A 21,126-nucleotide genomic window follows, 5' to 3' on the forward strand; every position below is an offset into this window, starting at 1 on the left:
GCAATTAATTTAATTATAGTGTAGTGTTGGCTGTAATTGTAACTTAGGTTAGGGTTTATTTTACAGGTAAATTTGTATTTATTTTAGCTAGGTAGCTATTAAATAGTTAATAACTGTTTAGTAACTATTGTACCTAGTTAAAATAAAGACAAAGTTGCCTGTAAAATAAAAAATAAACCCTAAGCTAGCTACAATGTAAATATTAGTTATATTGTAGCTAGCTTAGGGTTTATTTTATAGGTAAGTATTTAGTTTTAAATAGGAATAATGTAGTTAATACTAGTAAATTTATTTAGATGTATTTAAATTATATTTAAGTTAGGGGGGTGTTAGGGTTAGACAGGTTTAGGGGTTAATAACTTTATTATAGTGGCGGCGACGTTGGCGGCGGCGGCAGATAAGGGTTTAATAATTGTAGTTAGGTTGCGGCGACTTTGGGGGTGGCAGAGTATGGGTTAATAAATATAATGTAGGTGTCGGCGATGTTGGGGGCAGCAGATTAGGGGTTCATAAGTATAATGTAGGTGGCGGCGGTGTCCGGAGCGGAAGATTAGGGGTTAATAATTTAATGCAGGTGGCGGCGATGTCAGGGGCGGCAGATTAGGGGTTAATAAGTGTAAGATTAGGGGTGTTTAGACTCGGGGTTCATGTTAGGGTGTTAGGTGCAGACATAAAATGTGTTTAGGAGCTGAACGCTGCTTTTTTGCAGGTGTTAGGATTTTTTTTCAGCCGAATCTGTCCCATTGTTTCCTATGGGGAAATCGTGCACAAGCACGTTTAGCCAGCTTACCGCTTCCGTAAGCAGCGCTGGTATTGAGGTGTGATGTGGAGCTAAATTTTGCTCAACTCTCACTTTTGAGAGGCTAACTCCGGGTTGAAAAAAACCTGTAATACCAGCGCTGTTTGTAGGTGAGTGGTGAGCTGGAACTGAGCGTTAGCACCGCAAGCCTTACCGACAAAAACTCGTAACCTAGCCGATAGTTATTATCTTTTTAAATTGGCTACATACAATAGTCATAATACTAATATTGAGGACTAGTGATATTATCTCCATCTACATCTCTTAAAATGCGCATATTCCACCAAAGAGACATCTTTGACACATACCATAAAAAATTTTTATGCTGCACCAGTACCGGTATTGCCTAATTTAGGACTACAAATGGGCAAATTCATCCCTTTACAGGTGCGCGATAAATAGCCAGCCATTACAAGTGGCTGGTTATTGCTACCGTGAGCTCGTGGTAGCATTAAGTGCTCAGAAAATTAACCAGAGATCAGATCTCTGGTTATTTTCAAAGAGTGCCCCAAAACAAAGTATATTGTATTTTTTATATTTTAAAAAAATGTAGCATTTTATTTTATTAAAAAATAACAGCATGAAGCAGTTTTTAGAGGTTAAAATTGGCAGGTATTATTATTATTATTATTATTATTATATATATATATATTCATATACATATATATTTACATCTGCCACCATTCGCTGTGCTAGGTTCTCATGCCATGCCTCACGGCATGTGAATGAGGCTCCCATTGAAGCCTATTGAAGCGCGATGATTCCGTGCAATGCGAACGCAAGGTCACTTTTTCATTGCACCTAACTTGTAATACAAGAGCACTGGTATTACAAAGTTGAGCACAGATATCACCCTAGTGAAAGTAATATTTTGCACTCCGCTTGTAATCTAGCCCCCAAAGTTTGGAACATTTCATGTATCAAATACTGTGATCTACGATTGGTACAACTAAAAATGTCAGTGCACTAGATTGAAATGTACATTACAGTGATGTTAACTCACAGGTTTGAGAAGCCCTCTACATTGAAAACAAAGATTTTTAAATCACACTTTGGTCTAATATTTTTCCTATTGTTTGGTTTCTCTCTAGAATATCAGCCCTTTTAGAATGAAAATTGTCTAACAATCTGACACATCCTTTATATTAATTCCCTAATGGAAGATACTACAAGGTTCGGATTTTACCCACACCCCTCACTAATATCTCATTGTTTGACAATCATGTAGACGTAGCTGTCTATCCATGGCCTCAACCACTCTAAAAACTCTATTCCTTTTTTTTATAATTATTGTCATTCAAGGCAGAAACCCCAACATACTGTAATAAAATGTTCTCTTTTTCAAGCAGCAACGACAATAATTTGACAACAAAAGTGACAAAATCCAGTTATTTTTCACACAAGGGAGTAAAATGACAATAATGTTTTGGAGTTGTCTATAACCAAAACAACCTATCACCAGAGCTCTCAATTATGCCGCAATTTATGTAATTGCCCTGAATTTGGACAATTGTCTGATTTTCCTGTTTTGGATTATGTCCAGTCCTTCTCCTTGTCTGATAAACATACTGAGCTATGTGCACTAGACAATTTTTCCACATGAATACAATTTCCTCTAGAAATTGTACTAGTTTGAGGGAACAATCCAGACTGGCCAACCATTTTGACTGAGTATTGTGCTCATGCCCTGTATATATTTTTTAATTAGCAAGCAATTATTTACCAGTGATAGTCATCAAAGTTAATTTGACCTTTTCTTGCATTGTTTTAATTAGTAGTTATTTGCATTTTTTTTAATAAAAGTCTTTAAGCAGACTAAGAACCTCTGGCAAGCAACTAAAGCTTTTCCAGAAGGGGAAAAAATGGCAAGGGCAATGAGGGTTTAGAATGAGCCCTGCAAAAAGCAACAGATACATAGGTGAACCCACTAAGGAATTAAAGCTCCAAAAGAGAACCATGGTTGAGTGGAATTGAAAGGAGAGACTAGTGCAGAGAGATATGGGTCCTGTTATTTGGGAAAATATTTGATCTGTGCTACATAGAAGGCTGATATACTGTTCGGATAAAAATGGGGCATAGGAGTCTTGAGAGTCATAATAAAATAGGACAGCAAAATAACCTGCTGATATGCAGTCCAGAATTTGGTGGATTCCAAACGCCACAGATGAACAAAATACTGTATCAGCACCCCATCCCACAATACTAGAGTTTGATTTTAGGATATAGATTGATAGGCCAAAATGTCTAGCTCATAATCCAGCATCCAGCATCCACATTGAAAAACAAAGTTGATTATGATCTTATAAATTTTAAGTATGGATCTGTGAATTTAGAGTAAGCTTCACACTCACAGAATGACATTAATTTTATATTACAACTCCCCCAATAAAAGACATGGTAATACTAGGTTGATATGGCACCTAAGTAACTGTAATATAAGGTAAGCTTAGTGATTGGAGATAAGGTTGATTTTGCTATCAGGCTAATGATCTCTATAACTGATGCACAAGAGGTGGCAGATCTGAAGGGTTAACCATAAGTTTATCCTGTGCTAGGGTTGGGAGCAGTATAAAACTGGCAGCTGGTGTTATTTGTTCATGTGCTACCAGATGTTATATATATCACATTCTATAGTCTCCTCTCAGGAATATGATGAGTGAACATCTCTTACCCCCCCAGGGAGCATCGTCCTGTTTGGGATTGGGACAATCATTATGAACGGCTTTAGGATCATAAACTCAGCGAGGCGTCTGCACTGCCCGAACTACATCATCAACATTATCCACCCTGCCATACACGCTACATTTGTCATTGTTCAGGTAAGCGTGTTCTTGTGCCTTCTGCTTTCTCTGTGCTGTGTGTCTCAGCTCCCTGCTCTCCTTCTGCTTTATCTGCCCTTGGTGACCCTGTGTTGTGTCTCAGCTCACTGCCCTCCATCTGCTTTATCTTGGTGACCCCGTGTTGTGTCTCTACTAACGTTCCTGTATTAACTGTATCTGCCTCCTGCTTTCCCTGCGCAAATTGTCTCTGCCTCCTACTCATAGTTTGCTATTTGTATCTGCCTCCTGCTCTCCCTGTGCCGTATATCTCTGCCTCCTACTCATAGTGTGCTATTTGTATCTGCCTCCTGCTCTCCCTGTGCCATATGTCGCTGCCTCCTACTTATAGTGTGCTTTTTGTATCTGCCTCCTGCTCTACCTGTGCCATATGTCTCTGCCTCCTACTCATAGTGTGCTACTTGTATCTGCCTCCTGCTCTCCCTGTGCCATATGTCTCTGCCTCCTACTCATAGTGTGCTATTTGTATCTGCCTCCTGCTCTCCCTGTGCCATATGTCTCTGCCTCCTACTTATAGTGTGCTTTTTGTATCTGCTTCCTGCTCTACCTGTGCCATATGTCTCTGCCTCCTACTCATAGTGTGCTACTTGTATCTGCCTCCTGCTCTCCCTGTGCCATATGTCTCTGCCTCCTACTCATAGTGTGCTGTATGCATCTGCCTCCGGCTCTCCCTGTGCCGTATGTTTCTGCCTCCTACTCAAAGTGTGCTATTTGTATCTGTCTCCTGCTCTCCCTGTGTCGTATATCTCTGCCTCCTACTCATAGTGTGCTATTTGTATCTGTCTCCTGCTCTCCCTGTGCCGTATATCTCTGCCTCCTACTTATAGTGTGCTATTTGTATCTGCCTCCTGCTATCCCTGTGCCGTATATCTCTGCCTCCTACTTATAGTGTACTATTTGTATCTGCCTCCTGCTCTCCCTGTGCAATTGTCTCTGCCTCCTAATCATAGTGTGCTATTTGTATCTGCCTCCTGCTCTCCCTGTGCCGTATGTCTCTGCCCCCTACTTATAGTGTACTATTTGTATCTGCCTCCTACTCTCCCTGTGCCGTATATATCTGACTCCTACTCATAGTGTGCTATTTGTATTTGCCTCCTGCTCTCCCTGTGCTGTATATCTCTGCCTCCTACTCATAGTGTGCTATTTGTATCTGCCTCCTGCTCTACCTGTGCCATATTTCTCTGCCTCCTACTCATAGTGTGCTATTTGTATCTGCCTCCTGCTCCCCCTGTGCTGTATGTCTCTGCCTTCTACTTAAAGAGTGCTATTTGTATCTACCTCCTGCTCTCCCTGTACCGTATGTCTCTGCCTCCTACTCATAGTGTGCTATTTGTATCTGCCTCCTGCTCTACCTGTGCCATATGCCTCTGCCTCCTACTCATAGTGTGCTATTTGTATCTGCCTCCTGCTCTCCTTGTGCTGTATGTCTCTGCCTCCTACTCATAGTGTACTATTTGTATCTGCCTCCTGCTCTCCCTGTGCTGTATGTCTCTGCCTCCTACTTATAGTGTGCTATTTGTATCTGCCTCCTGCTCTCCCTGTGCCGTATGTCTCTGCCTCCTACTTATAGTGTGCTATTTGTATCTGCCTCCTGCTCTCCCTGTGCCGTAAGTCTCTGCCTCCTACTCATAGTGTGCTATTTGTATCTGCCTCCAGTTCTCCCTGTGCCGTAAGTCTCTGCCTCCTACTCATAGTGTGCTATTTGTATCTGCCTCCTGCTCTCCCTGTACCGTAAGTCTCTGCCTCCTACTCATAGTGTGCTATTTGTATCTGCCTCCTGTTCTCCCTGTGCCGTAAGTCTCCGCCTCCTACTCATAGTGTGCTATTTGTATCTGCCTCCTGCTCTCCCTGTACCGTAAGTCTCTGCCTCCTACTCATAGTGTGCTATTTGTATCTGCCTCCTGCTCTCCCTGTACCGTAAGTCTCTGCCTCCTACTTATATTGTGTTATTTATATCTGCCTCCTGCTCTCCCTGTGCTGTATATCTCTGCCTCCTACTCATAGTGTGCTATTTTTATCTGCCTCCTGCTCTCCCTGTACCGTAAGTCTCTGCCTCCTACTCATAGTGTGCTATTTGTATCTGCGTCCTGCTCTCCCTGTGCCATATGTCTCTGCCTCCTACTTATAGTGTGCTTTTTGTATCTGCTTCCTGCTCTACCTGTGCCATATGTCTCTGCCTCCTACTCATAGTGTGCTACTTGTATCTGCCTCCTGCTCTCCCTGTGCCATATGTCTCTGCCTCCTACTCATAGTGTGCTGTATGCATCTGCCTCCGGCTCTCCCTGTGCCGTATGTTTCTGCCTCCTACTCATAGTGTGCTATTTGTATCTGCCTCCTGCTCTCCCTGTGTCGTATATCTCTGCCTCCTACTCATAGTGTGCTATTTGTATCTGTCTCCTGCTCTCCCTGTGCCGTATATCTCTGCCTCCTACTTATAGTGTGCTATTTGTATCTGCCTCCTGCTATCCCTGTGCCGTATATCTCTGCCTCCTACTCATAGTGTACTATTTGTATCTGCCTCCTGCTCTCCCTGTGCTGTATGTCTCTGCCTCCTACTTATAGTGTGCTATTTGTATCTGCCTCCTGCTCTCCCTGTGCCGTATGTCTCTGCCTCCTACTTATAGTGTGCTATTTGTATCTGCCTCCTGCTCTCCCTGTGCCGTAAGTCTCTGCCTCCTACTCATAGTGTGCTATTTGTATCTGCCTCCTGTTCTCCCTGTGCCGTAAGTCTCTGCCTCCTACTCATAGTGTGCTATTTGTATCTGCCTCCTGCTCTCCCTGTACCGTAAGTCTCTGCCTCCTACTCATAGTGTGCTATTTGTATCTGCCTCCTGTTCTCCCTGTGCCGTAAGTCTCTGCCTCCTACTCATAGTGTGCTATTTGTATCTGCCTCCTGCTCTCCCTGTACCGTAAGTCTCTGCCTCCTACTCATAGTGTGCTATTTGTATCTGCCTCCTGCTCTCCCTGTACCGTAAGTCTCTGCCTCCTACTCATAGTGTGCTATTTGTATCTGCCTCCTGCTCTCCCTGTACCGTAAGTCTCTGCCTCCTACTTATATTGTGTTATTTATATCTGCCTCCTGCTCTCCCTGTGCTGTATATCTCTGCCTCCTACTCATAGTGTGCTATTTTTATCTGCCTCCTGCTCTCCCTGTACCGTAAGTCTCTGCCTCCTACTCATAGTGTGCTATTTGTATCTGCCTCCTACTTTTCCTGTGCTGTATGTCTCTGCCTCCTACTTATAGTGTTCTATTTGTATCTGCCTCCTGCTCTTCCTGTGCTGTATGTCTCTGCCTCCTACTCATAGTGTGCTATTTGTATCTGCCTCCTGCTCTCCCTGTACCGTATGTCTCTGCCTCCTACTCATAGTGTGCTATTTGTATCTGCCTCCTGCTCTCCCTGTGCTGTATGTCTCTGGAACCTACTTATAGTGTGCAATTGTCTCTGCCTCCTACTCATAGTGTGCTATTTGTATCTGCCTCCTGCTCTCCCTGTGCTGTATGTCTCTGGAACCTACTTATAGTGTGCTATTTGTATCTGCCTCCTGCTCTCCTTGTGCTGTATGTCTCTGCCTCCTACTTATAGTGTGCTATTTGTATCTGCCTCCTGCTCTCCCTGTACCGTATGTATCTGCCTCCTACTTATAGTTTGCTATTTGTATCTGCCCCCTGCTCTCCCTGTACCGTATGTCTCTGCCTCCTACTTATAGTGTGCTCTTTGTATCTGCCTCCTACTTATAGTGTGCTATTTGTATCTGCCTCCTGCTCTCCCTGTGTTGTATGTCTCTGCCTCCTACTTATAGGGTGCTATTTGTATCTGCCTCCTGCTCTCCCTGTACCGTATGTCTCTGCCTCCTACTTATAGTGTGCTATTTGTATCTGCCTCCTGCTCTCCCTGTACCGTATGTCTCTGCCTCCTACTTATAGGCCCCTAGTTATCAAGCCGTCAACCTCAAATACGCTGGAATTCCACAGCGTATTTGTGGCGAGGCTGATTCGCCTTAGTTATCAAGCCCTAGATACCGGCAAAAGTAGAATTTAGTGACGTAAGCTTCGATCCGCCGGACTTAGTTCGACACAGATCGATTCTTGCGTCACTACAGATGTTCCACGGCACAATCTGACTACTTTTGCTAGTTATCAAAAAACTAGCAGGTACGCTCGGCACTTTTCCGGCCCAGCGTACCTGGTTTTCAACCCGCCGCCCTGGAGGCGGCGGATCCCAAAGGTATCAATGGGAGTCTGACCATAGCGAAAGTTCATGCACGCTGCTGCCAGACATCCCATTGATTTCTATGGGAGCTGTCTATTCCTAACACCCTAACATGTACCCAGAGTCTAAACACCCCTAATCTGTCCCCCCTACACTGCCGCAACTAAATAAATTGTTTACCCCCTAAACCGCTGCTCCCGGAGCCCACCGCCACTATAATAAATATGTTAACCCCTAAACCGCCGCTCCTGGCCCCCGCCGCCACCTACATAATACCTATTAACCCCTATCCTGCCCCACTATACTGCCGCCACCCCTAATAAATGTATTAACCCCTATCCTGCCGCTCCTGGACCCCGCCGCAACGAAATAAATAGTTTAACCCCTAAACCGCCGCTCCCGGACCCCGCCGCCACCTATATTAAATTTATTAACCCCTAATCTGCCCCCCTACACCGTCGCCACCTATAATATTTTTATTAACCCCTATCCTACCCCCCCATACCGCCGCAACCTATAATAAAATTATTAACCCCTAAAGCTAAGTCTAACCCTAACTCTAACACCCCCCTAAATTAAATCTAATTTAAATCTAACGAAATAAATTAACTCTTATTAACTAAATTATTCCTATTTAAAGCTAAATACTTACCTGTAAAATAAACCCTAAACTAGCTACAATATAACTAATAGTTACATTGCAGCTATTTTAGGATTTATTTTTATTTTACAGGCAACTTTCAATTTATTTTAACTAGGTAGAATAGCTATTAAATAGTTATTAACTATTTAATAGCTACCTAGCTAAAATAAAGAGAAATTTACCTGTAAAATAAAAACTCTAACCCACCCAAACCCCCCTTAAAAAAACCTAACACTACCCCCCTGAAGATCATCCTACCTTGAGTCGTCTTCACTCAGCCGAGCCGAATTCTTCATCCAATCCGGCTGAAGTCTTCATTCAAGTTCAATCCGATTGGCTGATCCAATCAGCCAATCAGATTGAGCTTGCATTCTATTGGCTGATCGGAACAGCCAATAGAATGCGAGCTCAATCTGATTGGCTGATTGGATCAGCCAATCGGATTGAACTTGAATCTGATTGGCTGATTCCCTCAGCCAATAAGATTATTCCTACCTTAATTAAATCCTATCAGCCAATCGGAATTCGAGGGACGCCATCTTGGATGATGTCATTTAAAGGAACCTTCATTCGTTCGTCGTGGAGGAAGGATATTCCGCGTCGGCGGGATGAAGATGGAGCCGGAAGAAAGAAGATTGAAGATACCGCTTGATAGAAGACTTCAGCCGGATGGAAGACCTCTTCAGCCCCCGCTTGGATGAAGACTTCTGCCGGATGATGGACCTTTTCAGCCCCCGCTTGGATGAAGACATCGCCCGGATTGGATGAAGAATTCGGCTCGGCTGAGTGAAGACGACTCAAGGTAGGAAGATCTTCAGGGGGGTAGTGTTAGGTTTTTTAAGGGGGTTTTGGGTGGGTTAGAGTAGGGGTGTGTGGGTGGTGGGTTTTAATGTTGGGGGGGTTGTATTTTTATTTTACAGGCAAAAGAGCTGTTTTCTTTGGGGCATGCCCCGCAAAAGGCCCTTTTAAGGGCTGGCAAGGTAATAGAGCTGGTATCTTTTAAATGTAGAATAGGGTAGGGAATTTTTTTATTTTGGGGGGCTTTGTTATTTTATTAGGGGGCTTAGAGTAGGTATAATTAGCTTAAAATTGTTGTAATATTTGTATAATGTTTGTAAAAAAAATTTATTTTTTGTAACTTAGTTCTTTTTTTTTTTTGTACTTTAGTTAGTGTATTTATTTGAATTTATTTCTAGGTATTTGTATTTAATTTATTTAATTTATTTAATGATAGTGTAGTGTTAGGTTTAATTGTAACTTAGGTTAGGATTTATTTTACTGGTAATTTTGTATTTCTTTTAGCTAGGTAGTTATTAAATAGTTATTAACTATTTAATAGCTATTGTACCTAGTTAAAATAAATACAAAGTTACCTGTAAAATAAATATAAACCCTAAAATAGCTACAATGAAATTATTAATTACATTGTAGCTATCTTAGGGTTTATTTTACAGGTAAGTATTTAGTTTTAAATAGGATTCATTTATTTAATGATAGTGTAGTGTTAGGTGTAATTGTAACTTAGGTTAGTTTTTATTTTACAGGTAAATTTCTCTTAAAATAGCTACAATATAATTATTTATTTATATTGTAGCTATATTATGGTTTATTTTAAAGGTAAGTATTTATTTTTAAATAGGATTAATTTAGTTAATAAGATAAATATTATTTAGATTTATTTAATTAATATTTAAGTTAGGGGGATGTTAGGGTTAGTGTTAGACTTAGGTTTAGGGGTAAATAATTTTATTACAGTGGCGGCGGTGTAGGGGGGGCAGGATAGGCGTTAATAAATTTATTATAGGTGGCGGCGGTGTAGGGGGGCAGATTAGGGGTTAATAAGTTTAATATAGGTTGCGGTGGGGTCCGGGAGCGGCGGTTTAGGGGTTAAACTATTTGTATCTGCCTCCTGCTCTTCCTGTGCCGTATGTCTCTGCCTCCTACTCATAGTGTGCTATTTGTATCTGCCTCCTGATCTCCCTGTGCAATTGTCTCTGCCTCCTACTTATAGTGTGCTATTTGTATCTGCCTCCTGCTCTCCTTGTGCTGTATGTCTCTGCCTCCTACTTATAGTGTGCTATTTGTACCTGCATCCTGCTTTCCTTGTGCTGTATGTCTCTGCCTCCTACTTATAGTGTGCTATTTGTATCTGCCTCCTGCTCTCCTTGTGCTGTATATCTCTGCCTCCTACTTATAGTGTGCTATTTGTATCTGCCTCCTGCTCTCCCTGTGCTGTATGTCTCTGCCTCCTACCTATAGTGTGCTACTTGTATCTGCCTCCTGCTCATAGTGTGCTATTTGTATCTGCCTCCTGCTCTCCCTGTGCTGTATGTCTCTGCCTCCTACTTATAGTGTGCTATTTGTATCTGCCTCCTTCTCTCCCTGTGCAATTGTCTCTGCCCCCTACTTATAGTGTGCTATTTGTATCTGCCTCCTGCTCTCCCTGTACCGTATGTCTCTGCCTCCTACTTATAGTGTGCTATTTGTATCTGCCTCCTGCTCTCCATGTACTGTATGTCTCTGCCTCCTACTTATAGTGTGCTATTTGTATCTGCCTCCTGCTCTCCCTGTGCCGTATGTCTCTGCCTCCTACTTATAGTGTGCTATTTGTATCTGCCTCCTGCCCTCCCTGTGCCATATGTCTCTGCCTCCTACTTATAGTGTGCTATTTGTATCTGCCTCCTGCTCTCCCTGTGCAATTGTCTCTGCCTCCTACTCATAGTGTGCTATTTGTATCTGCCTCCTGCTCTCACTGTGCCGTATGTCTCTGCCTCCTACTTATAGTGTGCTATTTGTATCTGACTCCTGCTCTCCCTGTGCCGTATGTCTCTGCCTCCTACTTATAGTGTGCTATTTGTATCTGCCTCCTGCTCTCCTTGTGCTGTATATCTCTGCCTCCTACTTATAGTGTGCTATTTGTATCCGGCTCCTGCTCTCCTTGTGCTGTATATCTCTGCCTCCTACCTATAGTGTGCTATTTGTATCTGCCTCCTGCTCTCCCTGTACCGTATGTCTCTGCCTCCTACTTATAGTGTGCTATTTGTATCTGCCTCCTGCTCTCCCTGTACCGTATGTCTCTGCCTCCTACTTATAGTGTGCTATTTGTATCTGCCTCCTGCTCTCCCTGTACCGTATGTCTCTGCCTCCTACTTATAGTGTACTATTTGTATCTGCCTCCTGCCCTCCCTGTGCCATATGTCTCTGCCTCCTACTTATAGTGTACTATTTGTATCTGCCTCCTACTTTCCCTGTGCCGTATGTCTCTGCCTCCTACTTATAGTGTGCTATTTGTATCTGCCTCCTACTCTCCATGTGCATTTGTCTCTGCCTCCTACTCATAGTGTGCTATTTGTATCTGCCTCCTGCTCTCCCTGTGCCGTATGTCTCTGCCTCCTACTTATAGTGTGCTATTTGTATCTGCCTCCTGCTCTCCTTGTGCTGTATGTCTCTGCCTCCTATTTATAGTGTGCTATTTGTATCTGCATCCTGCTCTCCTTGTGCTGTATGTCTCTGCCTCCTACTTATAGTGTGCTATTTGTATCTGCATCCTGCTCTCCCTGTGCCATATGTCTCTGCCTCCTACTTATAGTGTGCTACTTGTATCTGCCTCCTGCTCTCCCTGTACCGTATGTCACTGCCTCCTACTTATAGAGTGCTATTTGTATCTGCCTCCTGCTCTCCTTGTGCTGTATATCTCTGCCTCCTACTTATAGTGTGCTATTTGTATCTGCCTCCTGCTCTCCTTGTGCTGTATATCTCTGCCTCCTACTTATAGTGTGCTATTTGTATCTGCCTCCTGCTCTCCCTGTGCTGCATGTCTCTGCCTCCTACCTATAGTGTGCTACTTGTATCTGCCTCCTGCTCATAGTGTGCTATTTGTATCTGCCTCTTGCTCTCCCTGTGCTGTATGTCTCTGCCTCCTACTTATAGTGTGCTATTTGTATCTGCCTCCTGCTCTCCCTGTGCTGTATGTCTCTGCCCCCTACTTATAGTGTGCCATTTGTATCTGCCTCCTGCTCTCCCTGTGCTGTATGTCTCTGCCTCCTACTTATAGTGTGCTATTTGTATCTGCCTCCTTCTCTCCCTGTGAAATTGTCTCTGCCCCCTACTTATAGTGTGCTATTTGTATTTGCCTCCTGCTCTCCCTGTACCGTATGTCTCTGCCTCCTACTTATAGTGTGCTATTTGTATCTGACTCCTGCTCTCCATGTACTGTATGTCTCTGCCTCCTACTTATAGTGTGCTATTTGTATCTGCCTCTTGCTCTCCCTGTGCCGTATGTCTCTGCCTTCTATACTTATAGTGTGCTATTTGTATCTGCCTCCTGCTCTCCCTGTACAGTAAGTCTCTGCCTCCTACTTATAGTGTACTATTTGTATCTGCCTCCTGCCCTCCCTGTGCCGTAAGTCTCTGCCTCCTATACTTATAGTGTGCTATTTGTATCTGCCTCCTGCTCTCCTTGTGCTGTATATCTCTGCCTCCTACTTATAGTGTGCTATTTGTATCTGCCTCCTGCTCTCCCTGTGCTGCATGTCTCTGCCTCCTACCTATAGTGTGCTACTTGTATCTGCCTCCTGCTCATAGTGTGCTATTTGTATCTGCCTCTTGCTCTCCCTGTGCTGTATGTCTCTGCCTCCTACTTATAGTGTACAATTTGTATCTGCCTCCTGCCCTCCCTGTGCCATATATCTCTGCCTCCTTCTTATAGTGTACTATTTGTATCTGCCTCCTACTCTCCCTGTGCCGTATGTCTCTGCCTCCTACTTATAGTGTGCTATTTGTATCTGCCTCCTGCTCTCCCTGTGCAATTGTCTCTGCCTCCTACTCATAGTGTGCTATTTGTATCTGCCTCCTGCTCTCCCTGTGCCGTATGTCTCTGCCTCCTACTTATAGTGTGCTATTTGTATCTGCCTCCTGCTCTCCTTGTGCTGTATATCTCTGCCTCCTACTTATAGTGTGCTATTTGTATCTGCCTCCTGCTCTCCTTGTGCTTTATATCTCTGCCTCCTACCTATAGTGTGCTATTTGTACCTGCCTCCTGCTCTCCCTGTACCGTATGTCTCTGTCTCCTACTTATAGTGTGCTATTTGTATCTGCCTCCTGCTCTCCCTGTACCGTATGTCTCTGCCTCCTACTTATAGTGTACTATTTGTATCTGCCTCCTGCCCTCCCTGTGCCATATGTCTCTGCCTCCTACTTATAGTGTACTATTTGTATCTGCCTCCTACTCTCCCTGTGCCGTATGTCTCTGCCTCCTACTTATAGTGTGCTATTTGTATCTGCCTCCTGCTCTCCCTGTGCAATTGTCTCTGCCTCCTACTCATAGTGTGCTATTTGTATCTGCGTCCTGCTCTCCCTGTGCCGTATGTCTCTGCCTCCTACTTATAGTGTGCTATGTGTATCTGCCTCCTGCTCTCCTTGTGCTGTATGTCTCTGCCTCCTACTTATAGTGTGCTATTTGTATCTGCATCCTGCTCTCCCTGTGCCATATGTCTCTGCTTCCTACTTATAGTGTGCTATTTGTATCTGCCTCCTGCTCTCCTTGTGCTGTATGTCTCTGCCTCCTACTTATAGTGTGCTATTTGTATCTGCCTCCTGCTCTCCCTGTACCGTATGTCTCTGCCTCCTACTTATAGTGTGCTATTTGTATCTGCCTCCTGCTCTCCCTGTACCGTATGTCTCTGTCTCCTACTTATAGTGTGCTATTTGTATCTGCCTCCTGCTCTCCCTGTACCGTATATCTCTGCCTCCTACTTATAGTGTACTATTTGTATCTGCCTCCTGCCCTCCCTGTGCCAGTATGTCTCTGCCTCCTACTTATAGTGTACTATTTGTATCTGCCTCCTACTCTCCCTGTGCCGTATGTCTCTGCCTCCTACTTATAGTGTGCTATTTGTATCTGCCTCCTGCTCTCCCTGTGCAGTATGTCTCTGCCTCCTACTCATAGTGTGCTATTTGTATCTGCCTCCTGCTCTCCCTGTGCCGTATGTCTCTGCCTCCTACTTATAGTGTGCTATTTGTATCTGCCTCCTGCTCTCCCTGTACAGTATGTCTCTGCCTCCTACTTATAGTGTGCTATTTGTATCTGCCTCCTGCTTTCCTTGTGCTGTATGTCTCTGCCTCCAACTTATAGTGTGCTATTTGTATCTGCCTCCTGCTCTCCCTGTACCGTATGTCTCTGCCTCCTACTCATAGTGTGCTATTTGTATCTGCCTCCTGCTCTCCCTGTGCTGTATGTCTCTGCCTCCTACTTATAGTGTGCTATTTGTATCTGCCTCTTGCTCTCCCTGTACCGTATGTCTCTGCCTCCTACTTATAGTGTGCTATTTGTATCTGCCTCCTGCTCTCCCTGTACCGTATGTCTCTGCCTCCTACTTATAGTGTGCTATTTGTATCTGCCTCCTGCTCTCCCTGTACCGTATGTCTCTGCCTCCTACTTATAGTGTGCTATTTGTATCTGCCTCCTACTCTCCCTGTGCCATATGTCTCTGCCTCCTACTTATAGTGTACTATTTGTATCTGCCTCCTACTCTCCCTGTGCTGTATGTCTCTGCCTTCTACTTATAGTGTGCTATTTGTATCTGCCTCCTGCTCTCCCTGTGCTGTATGTCTCTGCCTCCTACTTATAGTGTGCTACTTGTATCTGCCTCCTGCTCTCCCTGTGCCGTATGTCTCAGCCTCCTACATATAGTGTGCTATTTGTATCTGCCTCCTGCTCTCCCTGTGCTGTATGTCTCTGCCTCCTACTTATAGTGTGCTACTTGTATCTGCCTCCTGCTCTCCCTGTGCCGTATGTCTCAGCCTCCTACATATAGTGTGCTATTTGTATCTGCATCCTGCTCTCCCTGTGCTGTATGTCTCTGCCTCCTACTTATAGTGTGCTATTTGTATCTGCCTCCTTCTCTCCCTGTGCAATTGTCTCTGCCCCCTACTTATAGTGTGCTATTTGTATCTGCCTCCTGCTCTCCCTGTGCTGTATGTCTCTGCCTCCTACTTATAGTGTACTATTTGTATCTGCCTCCTGCCCTCCCTGTGCCATATGTCTCTGCCTCCTACTTATAGTGTGCTATTTGTATCTGCCTCCTTCTCTCCCTGTGAAATTGTCTCTGCCCCCTACTTATAGTGTGCTATTTGTATCTGCCTCCTGCTCTCCCTGTACCGTATGTCTCTGCCTCCTACTTATAGTGTGCTCTTTGTATCTGCCTCCTACTTATAGTGTGCTATTTGTATCTGCCTCCTGCTCTCCCTGTGCTGTATGTCTCTGCCTCCTACTTATAGTGTGCTATTTGTATCTGCCTCCTGCTCTCCCTGTACCGTATGTCTCTGCCTCCTACTTATAGTGTGCTATTTGTATCTGCCTCCTGCTCTCCCTGTACCGTATGTCTCTGCCTCCTACTTATAGGCCCCTAGTTATCAAGCCGTCAACCTCAAATACGCTGGAATTCCACAGCGTATTTGTGGCGAGGCTGATTCGCCTTAGTTATCAAGCCCTAGATACCGGCAAAAGTAGAATTTAGTGACGTAAGCTTCGATCCGCCGGACTTAGTTCGACACAGATCGATTCTTGCGTCACTACAGATGTTCCACGGCACAATCTGACTACTTTTGCTAGTTATCAAAAAACTAGCAGGTACGCTCGGCACTTTTCCGGCCCAGCGTACCTGGTTTTCAACCCGCCGCCCTGGAGGCGGCGGATCCCAAAGGTATCAATGGGAGTCTGACCATAGCGAAAGTTCATGCACGCTGCTGCCAGACATCCCATTGATTTCTATGGGAGCTGTCTATTCCTAACACCCTAACATGTACCCAGAGTCTAAACACCCCTAATCTGTCCCCCCTACACTGCCGCAACTAAATAAATTGTTTACCCCCTAAACCGCTGCTCCCGGAGCCCACCGCCACTATAATAAATATGTTAACCCCTAAACCGCCGCTCCTGGCCCCCGCCGCCACCTACATAATACCTATTAACCCCTATCCTGCCCCACTATACTGCCGCCACCCCTAATAAATGTATTAACCCCTATCCTGCCGCTCCTGGACCCCGCCGCAACGAAATAAATAGTTTAACCCCTAAACCGCCGCTCCCGGACCCCGCCGCCACCTATATTAAATTTATTAACCCCTAATCTGCCCCCCTACACCGTCGCCACCTATAATATTTTTATTAACCCCTATCCTACCCCCCCATACCGCCGCAACCTATAATAAAATTATTAACCCCTAAAGCTAAGTCTAACCCTAACTCTAACACCCCCCTAAATTAAATCTAATTTAAATCTAACGAAATAAATTAACTCTTATTAACTAAATTATTCCTATTTAAAGCTAAATACTTACCTGTAAAATAAACCCTAAACTAGCTACAATATAACTAATAGTTACATTGCAGCTATTTTAGGATTTATTTTTATTTTACAGGCAACTTTCAATTTATTTTAACTAGGTAGAATAGCTATTAAATAGTTATTAACTATTTAATAGCTACCTAGCTAAAATAAAGAGAAATTTACCTGTAAAATAAAAACTCTAACCCACCCAAACCCCCCTTAAAAAAACCTAACACTACCCCCCTGAAGATCATCCTACCTTGAGTCGTCTTCACTCAGCCGAGCCGAATTCTTCATCCAATCCGGCTGAAGTCTTCATTCAAGTTCAATCCGATTGGCTGATCCAATCAGCCAATCAGATTGAGCTCGCATTCTATTAGCTGTTCCGATCAGCCAATAGAATGCAAGCTCAATCTGATTGGCTGATTGGATCAGCCAATCGGATTGAACTTGAATCTGATTGGCTGATTCCCTCAGCCAATAAGATTATTCCTACCTTAATTAAATCCTATCAGCCAATCGGAATTCGAGGGACGCCATCTTGGATGATGTCATTTAAAGGAACCTTCATTCGTTCGTCGTGGAGGAAGGATATTCCGCGTCGGCGGGATGAAGATGGAGCCGGAAGAAAGAAGATTGAAGATACCGCTTGATAGAAGACTTCAGCCGGATGGAAGACCTCTTCAGCCCCCGCTTGGATGAAGACTTCTGCCGGATGATGGACCTTTTCAGCCCCCGCTTGGATGAAGACATCGCCCGGATTGGATGAAGAATTCGGCTCGGCTGAGTGAAGACGACTCAAGGTAGGAAGATCTTCAGGGGGGTAGTGTTAGGTTTTTTAAGGGGGTTTTGGGTGGGTTAGAGTAGGGGTGTGTGGGTGGTGGGTTTTAATGTTGGGGGGGTTGTATTTTTATTTTACAGGCAAAAGAGCTGTTTTCTTTGGGGCATGCCCCGCAAAAGGCCCTTTTAAGGGCTGGCAAGGTAATAGAGCTGGTATCTTTTAAATGTAGAATAGGGTAGGGAATTTTTTTATTTTGGGGGGCTTTGTTATTTTATTAGGGGGCTTAGAGTAGGTATAATTAGCTTAAAATTGTTGTAATATTTGTATAATGTTTGTAAAAAAAATTTATTTTTTGTAACTTAGTTCTTTTTTTTTTTTGTACTTTAGTTAGTGTATTTATTTGAATTTATTTCTAGGTATTTGTATTTAATTTATTTAATTTATTTAATGATAGTGTAGTGTTAGGTTTAATTGTAACTTAGGTTAGGATTTATTTTACTGGTAATTTTGTATTTCTTTTAGCTAGGTAGTTATTAAATAGTTATTAACTATTTAATAGCTATTGTACCTAGTTAAAATAAATACAAAGTTACCTGTAAAATAAATATAAACCCTAAAATAGCTACAATGAAATTATTAATTACATTGTAGCTATCTTAGGGTTTATTTTACAGGTAAGTATTTAGTTTTAAATAGGATTCATTTATTTAATGATAGTGTAGTGTTAGGTGTAATTGTAACTTAGGTTAGTTTTTATTTTACAGGTAAATTTCTCTTAAAATAGCTACAATATAATTATTTATTTATATTGTAGCTATATTATGGTTTATTTTAAAGGTAAGTATTTATTTTTAAATAGGATTAATTTAGTTAATAAGATAAATATTATTTAGATTTATTTAATTAATATTTAAGTTAGGGGGATGTTAGGGTTAGTGTTAGACTTAGGTTTAGGGGTAAATAATTTTATTACAGTGGCGGCGGTGTAGGGGGGGCAGGATAGGCGTTAATAAATTTATTATAGGTGGCGGCGGTGTAGGGGGGCAGATTAGGGGTTAATAAGTTTAATATAGGTTGCGGTGGGGTCCGGGAGCGGCGGTTTAGGGGTTAAACTATTTGTATCTGCCTCCTGCTCTTCCTGTGCCGTATGTCTCTGCCTCCTACTCATAGTGTGCTATTTGTATCTGCCTCCTGATCTCCCTGTGCAATTGTCTCTGCCTCCTACTTATAGTGTGCTATTTGTATCTGCCTCCTGCTCTCCTTGTGCTGTATGTCTCTGCCTCCTACTTATAGTGTGCTATTTGTACCTGCATCCTGCTTTCCTTGTGCTGTATGTCTCTGCCTCCTACTTATAGTGTGCTATTTGTATCTGCCTCCTGCTCTCCTTGTGCTGTATATCTCTGCCTCCTACTTATAGTGTGCTATTTGTATCTGCCTCCTGCTCTCCCTGTGCTGTATGTCTCTGCCTCCTACCTATAGTGTGCTACTTGTATCTGCCTCCTGCTCATAGTGTGCTATTTGTATCTGCCTCCTGCTCTCCCTGTGCTGTATGTCTCTGCCTCCTACTTATAGTGTGCTATTTGTATCTGCCTCCTTCTCTCCCTGTGCAATTGTCTCTGCCCCCTACTTATAGTGTGCTATTTGTATCTGCCTCCTGCTCTCCCTGTACCGTATGTCTCTGCCTCCTACTTATAGTGTGCTATTTGTATCTGCCTCCTGCTCTCCATGTACTGTATGTCTCTGCCTCCTACTTATAGTGTGCTATTTGTATCTGCCTCCTGCTCTCCCTGTGCCGTATGTCTCTGCCTCCTACTTATAGTGTACTATTTGTATCTGCCTCCTGCCCTCCCTGTGCCATATGTCTCTGCCTCCTACTTATAGTGTGCTATTTGTATCTGCCTCCTGCTCTCCCTGTGCAATTGTCTCTGCCTCCTACTCATAGTGTGCTATTTGTATCTGCCTCCTGCTCTCACTGTGCCGTATGTCTCTGCCTCCTACTTATAGTGTGCTATTTGTATCTGACTCCTGCTCTCCCTGTGCCGTATGTCTCTGCCTCCTACTTATAGTGTGCTATTTGTATCTGCCTCCTGCTCTCCTTGTGCTGTATATCTCTGCCTCCTACTTATAGTGTGCTATTTGTATCCGGCTCCTGCTCTCCTTGTGCTGTATATCTCTGCCTCCTACCTATAGTGTGCTATTTGTATCTGCCTCCTGCTCTCCCTGTACCGTATGTCTCTGCCTCCTTCTTATAGTGTGCTATTTGTATCTGCCTCCTGCTCTCCCTGTACCGTATGTCTCTGCCTCCTACTTATAGTGTGCTATTTGTATCTGCCTCCTGCTCTCCCTGTACCGTATGTCTCTGCCTCCTACTTATAGTGTACTATTTGTATCTGCCTCCTGCCCTCCCTGTGCCATATGTCTCTGCCTCCTACTTATAGTGTACTATTTGTATCTGCCTCCTACTTTCCCTGTGCCGTATGTCTCTGCCTCCTACTTATAGTGTGCTATTTGTATCTGCCTCCTACTCTCCATGTGCATTTGTCTCTGCCTCCTACTCATAGTGTGCTATTTGTATCTGCCTCCTGCTCTCCCTGTGCCGTATGTCTCTGCCTCCTACTTATAGTGTGCTATTTGTATCTGCCTCCTGCTCTCCTTGTGCTGTATGTCTCTGCCTCCTATTTATAGTGTGCTATTTGTATCTGCATCCTGCTCTCCTTGTGCTGTATGTCTCTGCCTCCTACTTATAGTGTGCTATTTGTATCTGCATCCTGCTCTCCCTGTGCCATATGTCTCTGCCTCCTACTTATAGTGTGCTACTTGTATCTGCCTCCTGCTCTCCCTGTACCGTATGTCACTGCCTCCTACTTATAGAGTGCTATTTGTATCTGCCTCCTGCTCTCCTTGTGCTGTATATCTCTGCCTCCTACTTATAGTGTGCTATTTGTATCTGCCTCCTGCTCTCCTTGTGCTGTATATCTCTGCCTCCTACTTATAGTGTGCTATTTGTATCTGCCTCCTGCTCTCCCTGTGCTGCATGTCTCTGCCTCCTACCTATAGTGTGCTACTTGTATCTGCCTCCTGCTCATAGTGTGCTATTTGTATCTGCCTCTTGCTCTCCCTGTGCTGTATGTCTCTGCCTCCTACTTATAGTGTGCTATTTGTATCTGCCTCCTGCTCTCCCTGTGCTGTATGTCTCTGCCCCCTACTTATAGTGTGCCATTTGTATCTGCCTCCTGCTCTCCCTGTGCTGTATGTCTCTGCCTCCTACTTATAGTGTGCTATTTGTATCTGCCTCCTTCTCTCCCTGTGAAATTGTCTCTGCCCCCTACTTATAGTGTGCTATTTGTATTTGCCTCCTGCTCTCCCTGTACCGTATGTCTCTGCCTCCTACTTATAGTGTGCTATTTGTATCTGACTCCTGCTCTCCATGTACTGTATGTCTCTGCCTCCTACTTATAGTGTGCTATTTGTATCTGCCTCTTGCTCTCCCTGTGCCGTATGTCTCTGCCTTCTATACTTATAGTG

The 21,126-nt window shown here is 43.8% G+C and overlaps 1 protein-coding gene across 1 annotated transcript in view; it reads left to right on the forward strand.

Moving 5' to 3' along the window:
* The window catches only part of LOC128655013 (proton channel OTOP2), a 155,692-nt gene that overhangs the window by 23,473 nt on the left and 111,093 nt on the right, over positions 1–21,126 (forward strand). Inside the window, exon 2 of the mRNA XM_053708876.1 lies at positions 3,479–3,618. Within this exon, the coding sequence (XP_053564851.1) occupies positions 3,479–3,618 (140 nt within the window). The remainder of the gene's footprint in view (positions 1–3,478; positions 3,619–21,126) is intronic.

Source organism: Bombina bombina, chromosome 1, assembly GCF_027579735.1.
Source record: "Bombina bombina isolate aBomBom1 chromosome 1, aBomBom1.pri, whole genome shotgun sequence".
NCBI lineage: Eukaryota > Metazoa > Chordata > Amphibia > Anura > Bombinatoridae > Bombina > Bombina bombina.